This window comes from Schistocerca piceifrons, chromosome 9 (genome assembly GCF_021461385.2).
Source record: "Schistocerca piceifrons isolate TAMUIC-IGC-003096 chromosome 9, iqSchPice1.1, whole genome shotgun sequence".
NCBI classification, from domain to species: Eukaryota; Metazoa; Arthropoda; class Insecta; order Orthoptera; family Acrididae; genus Schistocerca; species Schistocerca piceifrons.
In genome coordinates this window covers 26330389-26349344 of record NC_060146.1, presented here as the reverse complement: position 1 = coordinate 26349344, position 18956 = coordinate 26330389, and the positions used below count along the sequence as shown (strand labels likewise).

General features: G+C 39.9%; 1 protein-coding gene across 1 annotated transcript in view; it reads left to right on the top strand.

Moving 5' to 3' along the window:
• LOC124717243 (CWF19-like protein 2) overlaps positions 1–18956 on the top strand; it is a 186068-nt gene that overhangs the window by 67736 nt on the left and 99376 nt on the right. Inside the window, exons 5-6 of the mRNA XM_047244045.1 lie at positions 9027–9345; positions 17420–17580. Of these exons, the coding sequence (XP_047100001.1) occupies positions 9027–9345; positions 17420–17580 (480 nt within the window). The remainder of the gene's footprint in view (positions 1–9026; positions 9346–17419; positions 17581–18956) is intronic.

Below are 18956 nucleotides of genomic sequence, written 5' to 3'. Positions count from 1 at the left end.
CCACTGTAGTGACACCATCATCGATAACATCTCCATCACTATCGCGCAGAGACGGTATTGACTATTTTTTGCCACTGGTGTACTTTACATACAGCCAGAATCTCTTTGTGTTTTGCACCATATTTTGAGACAATGTTTCCTTGTGGAAACTATTAAAATCCAAACCGACCGTGACATGGTTGCGTATTCCGAACTATGTAAGGCATTGCGAAGAGAAATGAAAACTGACATACAGAAATTCACTGAAGACACCTTTCGAGCAAGCTTGGAGAACAAGACAAGTTTAAAGTCAGCCAAACGCAAACTCACAATCGGTAAAAAGCAGATTATCACACTCGATGGAAATGACGGTCGAATCACTGAAAAGGAGGCGGTTTTGAAGTTCATCAGAGACTTTTATAGCAATTTGTATAGCAATCCAGGAGAAAATTTGAGTGTATCTAATTTAAATGATATACCTAGTGTTCCAGATATACTCCCATCGGAAGTCAAGTGTGCTCTAGGTACATGAAGAAGGGAACAGTGCCGGGTGATGATGAGCTCAGTGTTGACATCCTCAAACTGGCGGGAGAGGTAACAATAAATCACTTGGCAAAAGTATTTACTTCCTGCCTGCACTATGCTTCAATCCCACTATCGTGGAACAAGGCTAAGATTATTTTGATACACAAGAAAGGAAGTATTCACAATATTAAAAACTACCGTCCTATTAGCTTGCTCTCAATTTTGTACAAAATTTTCACAAAGATCTTGTTAAACCGAATTAGTTCCACCCTAGAATCAGCCCAACCTATAGAAAAAGCTGGATTCCGAAGCAATTTTAGCACTATTGACCACATTCTGACCGTTAGTGAAGTGATAAGCAGAGCGAATGAATACCAACTGCCTCTCTGCATTGCCTTTGTTAACTTTGAAAAGGCATTTGACTCCGTTAGCCATGTAGCTGTCCTCCAAGCCTTGAGTGAGCAAGGAGTGGGAGCAGTATACATTGAAGTGCTCAGGAAAATCTACGAGAATTCTTCAGCTTACGTTAACATCGGCGAATCAACTCAAGAATTCCACATCATGAGGGGTATCAAGGAAGGCGATCCCATCTCCCCAAAACTGTTCTCTGCTGTATTGGAAATGGCTATGTAAAAGCTGAGCTGGGAAGGTAAGGGAATTAGAATTAATGGAAGAATGCTTACCAACTTGCGATTTGCTGATGATATTGCCTTACTGGCCAAAGACTTCGCAGAGCTCCAAAACTTAGTTACAGATCTTGCATTGGAATGTCAGCTGGTTGGCTTGAACGTGAACCTTTCCAAAACAAGAGTAATATCCAACAAATGGGTCCCAGCTGGAGATGTGCAAGTCAAGGACAGTCTACTAGAAGAGGTCAGTGAATATGTGTACCTTGGCCAGATTATAAATATGAAGAGGGACATAATGCCAGAAATCTATCGATGCATCAAGCTTGGCTGGCAAGCATTTGGGAAGAATTCAAAAGTATTCAGATAAAAAATGCCAGTAAATCTGAAGAAAGCAGTATTTGATCAATGCATTCTTCCTGTGATGACGTATGGCTGCGAGACGTGGACACTGAACTCATTCACAAAAGGGAAACTTAGGACAGCACAGAGAGCCATGGAGAGATCAACACTGGGCTGTACAAGAAAGGATAGGAAAAGGGCAGATAGCATCCAGTCTGTGACGAAGGTTAAGGACATCTCTGAGACAGTAGGTTCCTCGAAATGGCAGTGGGCTGGCCATGTCGCAAGAACAAAAGACGACAGATGGATGAAGCTAGTACTGGAGTGGAGTCCAAGAGAGCATCGGAGGCCTAGAGGAAGACCACCAGACAGGTGGGACAAAGACGTCAAGAAGATCGCTGGTGACGCCTGGCAGAGAACTGCCCAAGACCGTGCCACTTGGAGGAGACTGCTGAAAGCCTACCTGGATCCATGACTCAGAGAGGCCACATCATCTAAGGATTGAATTGGCTGATGATGATGATGATGATTGAAGTCCGCATTAAATTTCTAGCTTCCGTGAAACTTAGCCAGTCTTGGGTATTTTGCGTTCTTCTGAATTTGACATGCTTTTTTCGTTGCTTCTGCAACAGTATTGTGACATGTTTTGTGTACCATAGTGGATCAGTCCCCTCTCTTATTAACTTATGCAGTATGAATCTATCTATTGCTGTCGTTACTGTATCTTTGAATTTGAGCCATATCTGGTCTACACATACATAATTAGCTCGGAAGGAATGGAGACTCTCTTAGGAAGGCATCAAGCTAATTTTTATCTGCTGTTTTAAATAGATATATTTTGCATTTATTTTTAGTGGTTTTGGTTGATATGGTTTTAAGCCTCGCTAAAATTACCATGTGTTCACTAATCCCTGTATCCATCATGATGCTCTCTATTAGATCAGGATTATTTGTGGCTGAAAGGTCAAGTCTGTTTTTGCAACAAATTACAATTTCTGTGGGCTCATGAATTAATTGTTCAAAGTATTTCTCAGAGAAAGCATTTAGTACAATTTTGTAAGATGTTTTCTGTCTTCCACCGGCTTTGAACATGTATTTTCGCCAACAAATCTGGGGTAGATTGAAGTTTCCACCAATTATGACTGAATGAGTGGGGTACTTATTTGTAACGAGATTAAAGTTTTCTTTGAACTGTTCAGCTATTATATCATCTGAGTCGGGGGGTCGGTAGGAGGAGCCAATTATTATTTTGGTACGGCTGTTGAGTATAACCTCTACCCATAGTAATTCGCAGGAACTATCTATTTCAACTTCACTACAAGATAAACTACTACCAACAGACACAAACACACCACCACATACTTTATTTAATCTATCATTTCTGATCACGGTTTGCACCTCTGTAAAAATTTCGGCAGAATTTATCTCCAGCTTTAGCCAGCTTTCTGTTGCTGTAACAATTTCAGCTTCAGTGCTTTCTATCAGCACCTGTAGCTCTGGTACTTTTCCAACACAGCTACGACAGTTTACAACTACAATACCGACTGTTGCTCGGTCGATTCTCATTGTTTCTTTGCCCTGTACCCTTTGGACTGGAGCCCTTTTTTATTTTTTCCGAGACCGTATAACATAAAAACTGCCCATTCCATGCCACAAAGCCCCTGCTACCCATGTAGCCACCTCCTGTGTGTAGTGGACACCTGATCTATTTAGTGGAACCTGAAACCTCACCACTGTATGGCACATGTCGAGGAATCCACAGCCTGCATGGTTGCAGAACCGTCTAATTCTGATTCAGGCCCTCCAATCAGCCCTATACCAAATGTCCGCAATCAGTCCTGTCGACGATGCAGCAGACGGTGAGCTCTGCCTTCATCTCACTACTCTTTGTCTGCTATCCCCCCCCCCCCCCCCCTTTCCCACTTCTCCCCTGCTCTCCGTCTGATGATCTGCAGCACTTCATTGTCTGCCAGCCCCACCATAATATCCCTCCCCCTCCCCACCCCAGCCTCCTCCATACCCCAACCCAGTCACCACTCGCATCATCCACTGGTGCTGCTGCTCGCAGTGTGGTTTTAGTTGCCTGAGACTGCAGTCGTGTGTGTGTGTGTGTGTGTGTGTGTGTGTGTCTAGTACTGATGAAGGCCTTAATGGCCGAAAGCTTTAATTGTGAGAGTCTTTGCCTATCTGCAACTCAGCAGCTTCACAATATGGTGGGTATCAACTTTCCTTCTCATAGTATTGTCACATTCCATCCTGTATTTTCCATTGTTTGATAAGACAAACATTGAAATACATTTAGAAAGCTGGGAAACGGCTGATGAAAGTCCTACGTTGCTCATCTTTTGCAGTGTAATCCTTGCAACATGGGAAATACATTGCTCATCGCCACAGGCTTAGTGCCCTCCGCATCAGTAGGCGTTGGTGTTACGAGGGTTGTGGTCTTCAGTCCAAAGACTGGTTTGAAGTAAGTCTCCACAGGGGTCTGTCCTGTGCAAGACTCTTCATATCCATTTCAACCTCTTTACTGTTCTCAAACTTCTCTGCCCCTCTAAATTTTTGATCCCCCCCTCCCCCGATACTCTTCTGTCCCTTTATTTCCAAATGTGTATTTACAGCAACAGTGTTCGTAAATTGTAATTACATACCATTTTTTTCTTTTGAAATATTTTCTCATTAGCAGCAGGTTTTTCTCATGAGTATGTATAGAGCAGGATAATAATTCAAGATTAATTATTTACTTAGTAGAACAGTAATTCATAGTCATTAAATCAATGTTCTTGAAGTTAGGTGTCTGTGAGTAACATCGGTGTTCATTATATTTAATATTTTTCGCTTTGGTATAATGTCAATAATTTCACATGCAAGAACATGGATTATTTAATACTTTATGAGGCACTGACACTCGTTAATGATTTCTGGTAGCGGAATACATTTTGCTTTTGTCTTTTGCCTCTCGCCTATTCAGATTATTTTATGAGCATGTATTCAGCATCGGACTTTTTCGTTTCCCTGCAATTACTTTGACATCACCGTACGCATCCCACAAAATATTAGTACCTTAAAATTAGCTTTCCTCTTTGTGCATGTAATGAATATATTTTCTTCAAATAAAAATTACCAACAGTAATTACTTCAACTCAATCATTCGTTAATATGATTAATATAATGGAAGGAAACATTCCACGTGGGAAAAATTATATATAAATACAAAGATGAGGTGACTTACCGAACAAAAACGCCGGCAGGTCGACAGACCACAAACAAACACAAACATACACACAAAATTCAAGCTCTCGCAACAAACTGCTGCCCCATCAGGAAAGAGGGAAGGAGAGGGGAAGACGAAAGGAAGTGGGCTCTAAAGGAGAGGGTAAGGAGTCATTCCAATCCCGGGAGCGGAAAGACTTACCTCAGGGGGAAAAAAGGACAGGTACACACTCGCACACACGCACACATCCATCCACACACACAGACACAAGCAGACATATATGTCTGCTTGTGTCTGTGTGTGTGGATGGATGTGTGCGTGTGTGCGAGTGTGTACCTGTCCTTTTTTCCCCCTGAGGTAAGTCTTTCCGCTCCCGGGATTGGAATGACTCCTTACCCTCTCCTTTAGAGCCCACTTCCTTTCGTCTTCCCCTCTCCTTCCCTCTTTCCTGATGGGGCAGCAGTTTGTTGCGAGAGCTTGAATTTTGTGTGTATGTTTGTGTTTGTTTGTGGTCTGTCGACCTGCCGGCGTTTTTGTTCGGTAAGTCACCTCATCTTTGTATTTATATATAATTCGTTAATATGAAGTATACAGGGGACAGAGGTGCTAATCTGAGACTTCCCCAATGGCTGGCAACTTTTCACCACAGAAACACACGTCATGTATTAAGAACGATGTTTTATTATGTCATTTAAATATATGTAAGTTCTTTTTTTGCTCCTCAGTAATTTTCTGTAGTTTCCTTCCGATTAACAAGCAACGAGCAACAGAAGTGCTCCACCATTTGCTGTTGGTTATACTAAAGGTCAGTTGTGCACATTACTTGCCAAGACCACATTGCTGGGGAGGCTCTGATAGTTAACAGTAGGCCAGCATGTGGATTATTAAAATTATTATTGGATTTGATACAGAAACTGGCCTGCCTCATTTATAAAGTTGATGCCGAGGATTTGTATCCTTACAACTTATGAAATAAAAACAATAAATTCCCTAACATCCTTTCCCCAAAATATTTTCTCCCAGCGTAGTTTATTGACTGTATGAATGCTATTACCTGACGGTATTCAAATGATAACATTATTATAATATCATATTATGTTAAATATATGGTTCTATTACAATGTCTTTACACTCTTTTCTTCTGGTTATTATAGTTAAGCACAATGAGGCTGTCAACAATGCAGGTCCCATCTCCTTGTGGTCACTGGGCTTTGATTAAAACATTGTGGTGACTGGCAGTGCGAACCTCCACTCAGTAGAAAAGTACAGTGCCACATTGTCACAATCTCATAAACTCCATATGATCCAAAAACAAACAAAATTGTGTGGATATACTGGAATTAATCTGACATAAATACATTGAAATATAAACTTATAAATTTTTGTGTGCTGTTGTTCAGGTGAGAAAGAGATCAGTGTTGCTGTCACTGTTTGTAACACCACACATACTAAATATTCCATAATGCCACAGGTTGTGACATATCCCTGATTTTAGTTGTGATTTAGGGTTAAGCCCTTTTCTTTCCACGATGATTCAGTATGTGTCTTTTAGTAATCCAAACCACCTATATAATTTTCAGCACTATCTTGTACCAAATTTCAAAAAGCTTCTATTCTGTTCTCATTCATACTCTTAATCACCTTCACTTCTCCTCTGTGTAAGGCTACACTCCACACTAAAACCATCAGAAAAAATTTCCTCACTTTTTTGTGTTTATTTACCTTATTTACCCAAATATAAAATGACCCTGAATATAAGATGAATCCTCTTTTTTTTATTTTATTTATTTATTTATTTATTTTTTTTTTAAAGAGGCTCCTTGAGAAAAATTTATATTTTTGCATATTCTTACTAATCAAAACCACAAATTTTTATTGACCTAAGGTATCTGCCTAAAAGTCACTATTACACCTATTCTAAACTTATGCCACTTATTGGCTGTCTACATATCAATACAATACAAGGAGAAATGAAATAAACAAAAAGAAACTGTTTACACTAGTTTTTATCTTCATTGCCTCTCTTGTTTAGCCTGTCTATGGTACCACTATTTTCAATTATCATCATCGTAACAGGGCAACTGTGAAACTTATGTCATTGTCGTAACAAATATTTGGCTGTTTCTCCCAAATACGATGCAATCTTTCTTTTATTATTTTTTTTTTTAACACACAGTGGATTTTCCATCTATACTGATGTAAGAATGATACAGTGTCTTTTGCTACAAAAACATATTGTCTGCCTGCTGCTGTCTCATTGGTTGTGTAGGTTCAGCAGTCGACACACCCACTATCGTATCCAGCTTACCTCATAGTGAGAGACGAGAACATTGCTGTACGAAACACATAAGCAAGCCATTGGTCCCAGTCTAGACTTTCAGCATCTCCTGCAGGAATGTATGCTGTTGTTGAGTACATGGTCAATTTTAAAGTCAGTTAATTGAGAGTATAAATTGATTCAGGCAAACTGCTGTTTAAATATGGTAGATGTTCATAAAAAGGCAAAGTATGCATTATAGATTCCCACGATTGGGAGCAAGATGAAATTTGCTGCCCGCCAAGCACTCCCCTCCCCACATCCATTATAGTTGTCTGCTAAGCTGATGTCCCTTTTCTCCCTTCAAGCTTTCCGTAGTGCTGTGCTCGAGCAACAGTGAAACGAGGATGTCTGTATCTTCCAGGGTGCAGGTTACATTTAACAACAGAAACTAATACATAAATGAAAGATTGCAGTCACAATTCAGTCCAGTTCTCGAACTTTTGCTCATCCCGCAATCTAGTGCAGTCTGTTGGCACTCGCTCCACAATGTGTGATTCCGCTGTAATTTATTCTTGCGGTAACAATTACAATCAATTTAATGTGATTTTTTTTGTTTGTTAGACATTCAATACTAGATTAATTTTCTTTCTGTTTTCATCTGAATGTCAGCACCTTGTTCTAAAGCGGATTAAAAGCTGGTAACATTTTCCCCTGGTTTTCTCGTACCTGAACAGCTGCCAAATTTTCATTTGCAATGCACTTAGTGTATCATTAGTTTCTCATAACTAAAAAAATATACTGAGTAGGGTTCAGAATTATGTAATGGTTTTTGAAAGGCCACATCTTCACCTTTGAATATTACCCTCACTTAAAGATTGGCATAAATGTATGTCTATGGTATCCATGCATGTATGAGAAATTCTATTAAAAACCTACTCAAATACAAGAAAAGTTGTGAGTTGATAGATTTAATGCTATTCATCCACATTATGACATTGCAGATGACGCTTTTCCACTTTCCCTATATAAATTTTTCATACAGTGCATCTTGAAACATCAAACATTTCGGCTTCCTTGGTTGTGGAAGCACCCACTATATGAGCATTAACAATTTGCCTGCAGCCAGTTTAATGCTATTTCCTCCTGTGTTTCAAAAAAATTGTCAGTTTTTTAAGAAGAGCATTGGATTGTTGCAGTGCTTAGTTCATAGTTTCTCACATATCCATCCGTTGAAACTAGTGCTGCGAGTCAGATGTCACGCGATTGATCAATACTGTATCGAGCGCTTCTGTGTATTGAGAAATCTTGTGCCTGCTCGAATGAAGGTATTGTTTGCTAAGCTCTACACATCAGAATTTTTCAAAATAAATTTGTGTTAAACCTTAATATCTAAAGTCTCATCTGCAGATGTAAGTAGACCCCTATGTTAATCTATTAAACGGTGTAAAAATGTTGACCCCAGCAGCAATAGTTTAATATGTGAATATAAGATGACCTTATATTTTTCAAATGATGAATTTAGGAAAAAACCTCATCTCATAATCAGGTAAATACGGTATCTTTACTTATGGTCTATAACTTACTTCAGTAAATGGGACTTTTTGGAATAACAACAGTATGAAATGGATAGATTGCTACTTGCCACATAGAATAGGAGTTGAGTGGCAGGCAGGACATTCAGAAAAGGTTGCTAGATATTATCACCTCTCATATTACTTCTTCATAAGATGTAGACAAAAAAAACACACACTTTCACACACGCATAACGTACACACTCAGGGCCACTGTCATCTCTGCGTGCTGAGGCCCTAGTGAAGAAGTTAATCCAATAGCTGTTTGTGTGTTACACCCCTCTTTTCAGTGTGTCTGTTTGCCACTAGACAACTCATCTGTATAATGAGCAGCAATCTATCCATTTCGTATTGCCATTATTCCATCCTGGATTTTCTGGTTTTTAATGGACCCCTTTTTTTATGTATACGACATTCTGAAACAAGTTATACAGAAAAATTTGTTTTTGTTATTTCTTAGAGTACCTAATACATTGTAATTACTTCCTGATACCGAAATTGATGTTTTTCAGTCTCTGAGACACCTGCAGGACATGATAGCCACAGCAGAGGGGCAGAGGGACAGCGGCAGGAGGCGGCCGGCATTCAGGAGGCCCGCCGAGGACGGCAGCTCAGCCAGCCCCGGGGGGGACCGGAGGAGCAGGGGAGGAGCGGGAGCGGGAGCGGGAGCGGGAGCGGGAGGGGGCCACCTCAGCGGGGCCGGCAGCCGCAGGGAGCGCCGGGGCAGCCCAGGTAGCAGGGGGGGCAGGGGCGGAGCAGCTTGGAAAAAGTCTGACCTGAGAGTCGTGGAAGAGAAGACGAGGGGCACAAGTAGTACTCCGACAAATGCTGGTATGTGCATTTCTGTTACACTGCAAATCTTCTGGGATTGTTAGCCTCCCCCCCATCCCCTTTCCCTTGCCTCCCCCTCCCCCCTTGTACCACCCACCTCACACACACACACACACACACACACACACTCTCTCTCTCTCTCTCTCTCTCTCTCTCTCTCTCTCTCTCTCTCTCTCTCTCTCTCTCTCTCTCTCTCTCTTTAAGGTTTATTATTAGCCTCCTGGAATGCACCCTTTGATAAACTATGGCGTGAGCTATTCATGTAAAAATAAAACATGGAAAAACACAATGAATAAAACCACCAATAAGTAATTTGTGGCTACAAACTCCTCTAATGTGACATAAATCTGCTTTATCTGTATTTTGCTGGCAAAGTGCACACTGATTGTGAATTTGCTGAGCTGTCTGTTTGAGCACCTTAAACATTGTCTTCTTCTTTTTCTTCTCCTCACATAAGACAAACTGTTAAACTCTTTGACTCTGGGGCGTCTAATCAAATGTAACAAGTAAATTATGAGACAGAATTATTAGGTTGGTGCTTAAGTTCATAGCGTTTTTGTTTTACATGTTGTTATTGTAGTTGCTGTGAGTTTATTTATCAATTGTAATTTTTTTATTTGTATGCTATTTGAGTTTATGTAATGCCATTTTGTTACTTTAAGATATTGAGTGGAGCTGTGCAAGTTAGAAAATGGAGTGTCAATTGGAGAAATCAGAACATATCTGACATATTCTTCCGTTTGATTTCAATGGAAGACTGCTTTAAGTGATGCTTTTCAGTGACAGTGCCTGCCTACATTGTGCTACGCTGAAAAACACTATGGAGAAATTGGGTTGGAAAGTAACTCTGCACCCACCTTATCCACCTAATCTTGTGACCTCAGATTTTCACCTTTTTCACTTTCCATCAAACAGTATTCAAGTAACTTCCTTTCTGGTTGAAAATGTGCTCAGATCATGCTCGACAAGTTCTTCGCCTCAAAACCGTGTGATTTCTACAGTCGGGGAATTGAGCAGTTAACCGAGCATTGGCAGACTGATGTAAATAGTGTGAAGGAGAATATATTATTAATGACTAAAGTCTCTGTTATGTGTATCTGTTGTGTTTATTAAACTTGTGCACCAATGAAGTACTTTAGGAGGTGAAATGTGTAACACTGCTGATAGACACATCTTTATCTCTCATATCCTCTCCAAAGGAGGAACTAAAACTTTTTAAAAACTAGGATAGGGTCTTCACTCCTCGTAACATGATAATCCTAAGTGAGCTCGCAGTGTTTTCGGATGTGGGGTGTGTACATGTGCATTTGTGTAAGGCCTCCAATGGAGAAAGAGGCACTAAATAATTAATATTCTGTATGTATCATTACAGATTCAAAGCTATCCTTAATGACTATTTTCCTGGTCAACTTAATATTTCATTATTTCATTTCAAATTCCCTAAACTTTAAATGTAAATTAACACCTTATAAAATATTTAGACACAAAGGAGAGCACGCTAGACAGATTTCTGGCTTCCCAAGGAACTGTGTCTTATTTTGTTCGGGATTGTGGCAATCATTAAAATTTGGATAAAAATTCAAATGGCTGCTTTCTTCTTCCCAGAAAAAGCACACTGATACAAAGACGATCATTTTCTGACGTTTGCAGTTGAGGTGGGGTGCGAAACCTCTGTGGACGGAAAATCCAGTCACTTATCAGAGTCCTCGCAGGTACACCTAGACCACTGTTCCTGCCAGCACTTGGTACTGGTCATATGAATGAAGTGGGAAGACGACTACAAAGTGGACACTCCGACGCAATAAAACCCTGGACCACGTCAGCCCTGACCTCAGTTTTTCTCAGCTTCTCTTTCAACCAACAGTTGCAGCCAGACGATGCTTAACATCACCTTGAGTCAGATTACTGTTTACCTTTCATTACCTCAGGCAGAAGATAGTAACGTCACTTCGCACAGCATGCGTGTCTGTGTCACACTTTTTCTGTAAGATGATACCTTTGACTGTATGGTAACAAGTCACCAAAACCACCCCTTTCATCATCTTGATCATTACTTTGTGGCTTTAATTCTCTCTAGCATTTTAATATTCTCACATACATAATTCTTTCTAGCTCATTAGCGGTGCAGGCGGTGTGCAAAGCATACTTTTTTTTCCTCAGATGGGCCGTCTAAGAAGCACATGCCAGTTTCATTTCCATATGCGATATTCTTTTCTTTCCATCCAGTACTCTTTCATCTGTTCACTGTGTTTTCTTTCTGCCTTATGACCACTTCAGACCAGTTTTCTTCCTACCTTGTATAATTCCATATTCAGTACTCTTACTCTAAACACTTCTTTGTCAGCTGTTTCTTCAGCTTTTATGTTATTTCTTTCTAAATCCTTTTTTATTTTATGGATTTAATTTTCTGTTGCCTTTTTATCCCACAAATACTACAAGATCTTTTTGACTAATCTGCTGACTTACATTCAATCTAAATGTCCAATATATATGTCTTCTTTCTGTTATTACTTATGTTGTGTTTTCTGTGTTTAGATAAATTTCATCATTACGTTGTAATTTCTAGCCTTCCACAGCTTTTCGTGGGCTTAATATTTTCCTAGAAATGTGCCTCTCAATATTTTAATAGTTGCAGTTTATCTAAATTATAATGAAAGGTATTTTTTATTGTAAAGCTTCCCATGTTTTTTGTACCCTTTCTTCTGTAGCAGCTTTGTACCAAACCACTTTCCTGGATTATCCCCCCCAACATATTTCAATTTTTTTACTTTCTCTGTTTGCCTAATATCTCTTTTTCAGAAATTTTGTTGCATTCTTAATTTTTTTTTTTTTTTCAATATATCTTAAGCTGGTCCTACTGCTTATTTATTCTAAAAGATTTGTTTGTATTACAGCAGATGCCACATTTTCAGAATGTATAGCAAAGTGAGCTGCAAGTGTGAAACAGTTTACTCCAGTATTTTTGTATCCTCTTCTCAACCTTATCGGTGAAATATTATATTTGTTCTGTTTGTTATTCCAAATTTTCACTCTATCAAGAACACAAAAAGGATTTGGGATAATATATCTATGTTTATTTTGAAGAGCTGAGATGTTTCTCTCATAAATTTCACTTTACACTGAGGTGATGAAATTCTCAGGATACCTCATGCTGTCATGTTGGACCTCCTTTTGCCCAACTTAGTGCAACAATTCAACATGATGTGGACTCAACTAGTCGTTGGAAGTCTCCTGCAGAAATATTGAGCCATGCTACCTCTATAGCTGTACATATTGTGAAAATGTTGCTAGTGCAGGATGCTGTGCTCGAACTGACCTCACGATTACATACTGTAAATGCTCGATGGGATTAGTGTGCAATCTGGGTGACCAGATCGTTTGCTCTAATTGTCCAGAATGTTCTTCAAACCAGTCACAGATAATTGTGACCCGGTGACTCAACATCATTCTGTGGGAACATGAAGTCTATGAACGAGTGAGTATAAGTGGTCACCAAATAATGGAACACAAATGGTTCACTCGAACCAGAGGACCCAGTCCATCCTATGTAAACACAGCCCACACCACTATGGAGCCAACAAAAAATTAAATCGATGAAATAAAAAAGGATTTAGGAAAAAAAAAATGTAGAAACAGAAGAAAAAGCTGACAAAGAAGTGTTCAGGTTAAAAGTATTGAATATGGAAGGATTCCAAGGTAGGAGAGTGAAAAAAAACTAGTCTGAAGTGGTTGTAAGACAGGGTAAAAGAACACAGTGCCTTGTTAACAACTTGTGGGGTCTGCACCACTCTCGAACCCTACCATCATCTCTTACCATCTGAACAGGCGACAGTTTTCTAGTTGTCTAGGGTCCAGCCCATATGGTGACAAGTCCAGGAGAGGCACACTCTTGACACTGTGGATCTCGGAATATTGAATTCCATAACAATTTTGTAAATGGAGTGTCCCATTCATCTAGCTCCACCTACCATTCCACATTTAAAAGCTATTAATTCCCGTCATGCTTCTGTGATCATGTTGGAGAACTTTTCACGTGAATCACCTGAGTACAAATAACAACTCCGTGTACACAATACGACCACCATCTATATATGTGCATATTTCTATCCCATGACTTGTCACTTCAGTGTAGATACTGTGTCTTTAAGTGTTTCACGAACTAGATTTGCTAATTTACTCACCAGGCATTGGCAGGAGAACACACCTGTGAAATGTATTATTTATGCAAGCTTTCTGAGCCAGTGGCTCCTTCTTCTGGCAGAAAGGTTGAAGAGGAAAGAAGAGGGGTGAGGGAAAAGGACCACCAAGATTTAGGAAAAGGGGTAAAGTTCTGAAATGCCGCCCAGAATTCAGGTCTGGGGAGACTTACTGGATGGGATGAGTTCAGAGTAGTCAGCCAGAACCCAGGTCAGGGAAGACTTACGAGACAGGGTAAGTTCGGAAAAGTCACCCAGAACACTGGGTCAGGGGAGACTTACTGGATGGGATGAGAATCATCCTGTGCTGTAAGTCTCCCCTGACCTGGGTTTCTGTATGGCTTTTCTGAACTTTATCCAGCTTGCTTCCCCTTCAACCCTTTTGCCATAAGAAGGAGGCACTGGCTCTGAAAGCTTGTGTAAATATGTTTCACATATGTGTTCTTCTGTCTCTGCTTGGTGAGTGGATTCTTTGTCTATCCAATTGCATTATATTTTTAAAAATGGATTATTTTCATTTATAGATGTTGTAATTTGCACTTTATGCCAAATTCATGGGTTATTTTATCTATAGTTTTTCTGTCTACAGAGCAAAATGCCTTTTTGAAATCAATAAATATAACTACAATATCTTTTGAATTAAGTTATCTATGTCAAATGACTGACTTTAGATTAAATATTTTTCAGAACATGATATGTCTTTTAAAGCATTTTGTAAGTTCACGTGTCGATTCCTGTATTTGTTGGGTCATATCTCTATCGGAGTCTCCTTTGTGTACAAGTGGTATTGAAACATCAGTGAAAGCCACTCTCGACTCTGTGTTTGCGAATTCTGATAGAATACATCTGACTGTTAACCCCTTTACTGCTGTGAACGTTCTGCGTGCCAAACCGAGTGCTGCACCATTGTCACCTAAAGACAGCCACACACGTAACTGCACACTTGAAAAGAATGCACGCAAGGGCCTGCTTGCGCAAGTGTGCACAAATTCTTCAAACCTCCACACAGCCCGAGCATGCTTGTACAAACATCTGTTTGTTTACCAAAAGATGGCTTTTGTCAGTTATTCTGCTTTTATTATGTAGAAACAAAAGAAGAAATGTGATATGTGGAGTAAAGAGTGTTTAAAGAAAGAAAAATATTATTATTGTATTAGGTATTTATAATAGACACAATATGGGCCCTGTGTCTCTGTACTGTTATTTATCTTCTATTTTTCCCATGTAATATTGTATGCTTTGACTTGTTCTGCATTGGACTTCAACCTTTGTACATATGTAATTTAACAACAATAAATAAAAATTAAATCAAATCACTGACAAATGTTTGTATAAGGTACTCAGTACTCACACTTGAACTCTTACAAAAGAATACATAGTTGAAATTCAGTCGAGCATTGAGCTGCTCGTTCAATCCTGATGCACAGATTTATCCTTCAAACGCTCGAGCGTGACTGGGCAAGCACGCTTGAGGGTGCGTGTTTGTCAAGCGTGCAACTCCGTGTGTGGCCGCCTTAATGTGACTACCTGTGCTCGGTCACCTACATCTGGGTGTCTGTCTGAGCAAAGGCTACCTGAGCAGCTAGCCTTGTTCTCTTCCAGAAATTTGTGCAGTGCTTTCTACGATGTCTCCTGCTGAGACCGCCGACGAAAGCATTGATGTAGTTTGTGAAAATTAGTTTCTGACTTTCAGGCTTATCTGCAAATTAACAGTTGTTACAAATCCACACTGATTTATATGCGACTTTTCCTTCAGTAGTTTCTGATAGGCTTTTGTAAGCTACTCGTGTCTTTCAGTACACATCAAGTAACTGCAAATGGACAATACCTAAAAAAAAAAAAAAAAAAACATTTCAAATGGCTCCAGTCTTTTTAAAGCATCAAACATCAGTGATGTATAAATGCAGACGGAAGTGACAGATGAAATTTGTACCGAGGCCGGGATTCGAACCCGGGTTTGCTACTCACTAGACTTATACGCTGACTACTACGCCACTCTAGCACAGTGGCTTTGTACAACTGCACGGACTATCATAGTACAACTCTCCTGTGCCAGGGTGGCATAGTGGTTACTGCATTTGCCTAGTGGGGAATAGACCAGGCTTCGAATCCTGGCCTCGGTACCAATTTTCATTCATTGCTTCAGTCTGCATATGTACATCATAAACAAATTTAATTGTAGTCGATTGGATATTTTTAAATAACACGTTGTCAGTTACTTTCCGCATGTGTGCAGATTATACTGTATCATTGAACGTGAGCGATGGTAGCCATCAATGATACAATTTTCTTTAAGGCTATTTTTGTAATCGAGGATGTCCTGTTACTTCGTACGGTGAACGAAATATACTGATCCTCAGTGACATCAATCTCAAAATTTAGCGTTCATTGCGAACCACATTACAAAACCTTTAACTTTGTTGTTATTATATAATGAGTCTTGTGTGGTAACTTCAACAACAATTTTTGGAAGAGTAATGGAGTGTTTAGTCACTGGACGAGTACTGATTGCTTACATGTAATAAGTACATTATGTCAGCAATATGTCTGTGAAACATCTTTTGCCCTGTTAGGAAAGTTGGTGATGCATTTTTAAGTTTCCAGTTACTTTTTGCCCCTCAAAAATGAATGACATAGTTCTAATCACACAGTCAGTAATATTTCACATCTTTAATGTAACTTTCAAAATCAGCCATGCATTATCTGAAATGTTCATCCTTTGTTGTGAGTTTTCTGGCACACAATTCATTCACAGACAGCCATAGTGGACATGTTGTGTATGGACTTGAACAGTTTATGGAAATAAGGTGTACTTTTGTGTGGAATTTTGTAATAAATTGTTCAAGACAATGGAAACTGAGGTGTACGAATTTCTTTTTTGTCGATATTTCTATAGTGACAGGAATCTAACAATACCGCAAATTACTTGACAACCCGTTGTAACAGTCTGACCAGCTGAGGGCATCAGAGTGAGTCACCACAGAAAAAACGTGGACAGCAACAATGACAGAATGACAGACAATGGAGACAGCATATCAGAATAACAAATCAAGCAAATAAACCAGAATCGATACCTAAGACAAATAAACCAGAATCAATACCTAAGACATAGCAAATTTGGAACCAAGACGGCGGATAGCGAGAACAATACAAAAGCGCAGAGAAATCTATCGAGTAGATATGTTCTGCTGTCTGTGTTGTTGTATGTCATTAAACTGAAAATTCCACTGGGCTAATTTGGGATTGTTGTGTCAAAAGGGCACTGGAAGCTCCAGTTCAGAGGACATTTAATTATTAATGAAAAACCCACTAACATTTCCTGTGGACACCAGATTTTGTGTGAAACACATAATGAGCAGATTTTGTCTAGAGTGGCACCACCTGCACATTCCGCATATGAATTTCCAAATATCTGTGAAAACAGTAGAGAAAATGTATCTGTCAGGTCATAGGCGAGACAATTGATACATAATAAAGTGATGGAGACATTAATCTCTTGTATTTCTTATCACATATTATATCCATTATGTGCCTCTTGTATCTTTAATGTATTTGTGACTGAGTCAGGTGGTGCAGTGGTTACCACACTGGAGTTGCATTGGAAAGAAGATAGTTCAAACTCGTGTCTGGCCATCCTGATTTAGGTTTTCCATGATTTCTCTAAATTGCTTCAGACAAATGCTGGAATGGCTCCTTTGAAAGGGCACAGCCGACTTCCTTCTCTATCTTCTGTAATCTGATGGGGACAATGACCTCACTGTTTGCTCCCCTCAGCTGAATCAACCAACCAACCAAAGTGTGTGTGATCATCTTCCTTAGTAGTTTTCCTTGTGTGGGAAGAAAAAACCAGTAAAAAGAATATGATGAATCTGTTGCAGAAAGGACCACACGTAAACAAGCAGGCAGCAGTTCTGAACGCTCTTCATCGGAGTCCGAAGAAGAAAAGGGAGGGCCGGTGGGTGCTGGAGCCCCACTCACGGATCTGGAGATGAACGAGCTGGCGGCCAAGCTGGTCAAAGCAGAAATCCTCGGCAATGAGGTACGCTGTGGAAAAATGAAGTGGCAGCTGTATATACTAGTGGACGCAGGCCTACAGATGAGGTTTTGTGTGTGTGTCTGAGAGAGGGAGACAGAGAGAGAGAGAGAGAGAGAGAGAGAGAGAGAGAGAGAGAGAGAGAGCAAATTAAAGCTGTACAGCTCAGTATAAGTAGCTGAAAATTACTGACACTACATTGCCTACAGGACACAGCCAAGCAGTCACTTGCCACTTCATGTATGTGCTCGGGTTCCACAGTGTGTGAAGTGAAATCTGCTATACCCTCTGTATGTTCCTTCCATCTTTCAGGTTTAATTTCTTTGCATTGTACTGGCATGTCATCTGAGCTCTTGATAATTATACAGCTGCTTGTCTCATTCATTTTCCTTTAGGTGATGCCTGTTGTTCCCCTATTTATATATGCGTCTACAACCTTGCATTTGCCCTCTAGCTGTTCCTGCTTAGCCATTTTGTTCTTTCTTTCAGTCTCATTTTTTAGACATCTGTATTCCCTTTTGCATGCTTCATTTGCTTTTGTATATATTTTTTCCCATTTAGTCAGTGAAATTCAGTATCTTTTGTGTTATCCAGGAATTTCTACTGGCCCTTATTGTCATACGTATGTGATCCTATGCTGCCTTCACTATTCCATCTCTCATAGTCAGTCATTTGTCTGCTGTTTTATTATCTTCCCTGTTCAGTCAATTTTGCGTGATACACCCATTGAAACCCTCAAACACCTCTGGTTCCTTTCATTTATCCAGGTTTCATCAGCTTAATTTCATATCTTTTTGCAATGTCTTTAGTTTTAATTTGCAGTTCATAACCAATAAATTATGGCTGGAGTTCACATCTTCCCCTGGACATTTCTTTCAGTTTAATATCTGGTTTTGATATCTTTTTTATTGCCATTTTATAATCAGCCTGAAGGCTTTCAATGTCTCCAGGTCTCTAGCACCTACACAACCTCCTTCAATTAATCTTAAACTGATTAAATTTTGCTCTGTGCAAAATTCTACTCGGTGGCTTCCTCTTTCATTTCTTTCCACCAGTCCGTGTCTTCTTCCTATCTTTGTTTCTGTGGTGTCACCGCCAGACACCACACTTGCTAGGTGGTAGTTTTAAATCGGCCGCGGTCCATTAGTACATGTTGGACCTGCGTGTCGCCACTGTCAGGGATCGCAGACCGAGCGCCACCACAAGGCAGGTCTCGAGAGACTGACTAGCACTCGCCCCAGTTGTACGGACGACGTAGCTAGCGATGCACACTGTCGAAGCCTCGCTCATTTGCAGAGCAGATAGTTAGAATAGCCTTCAGCTAAGTCAATGGCTACGACCTAGCAAGGCGCCATTAGTAACATTGCATGTATCTACAGAGT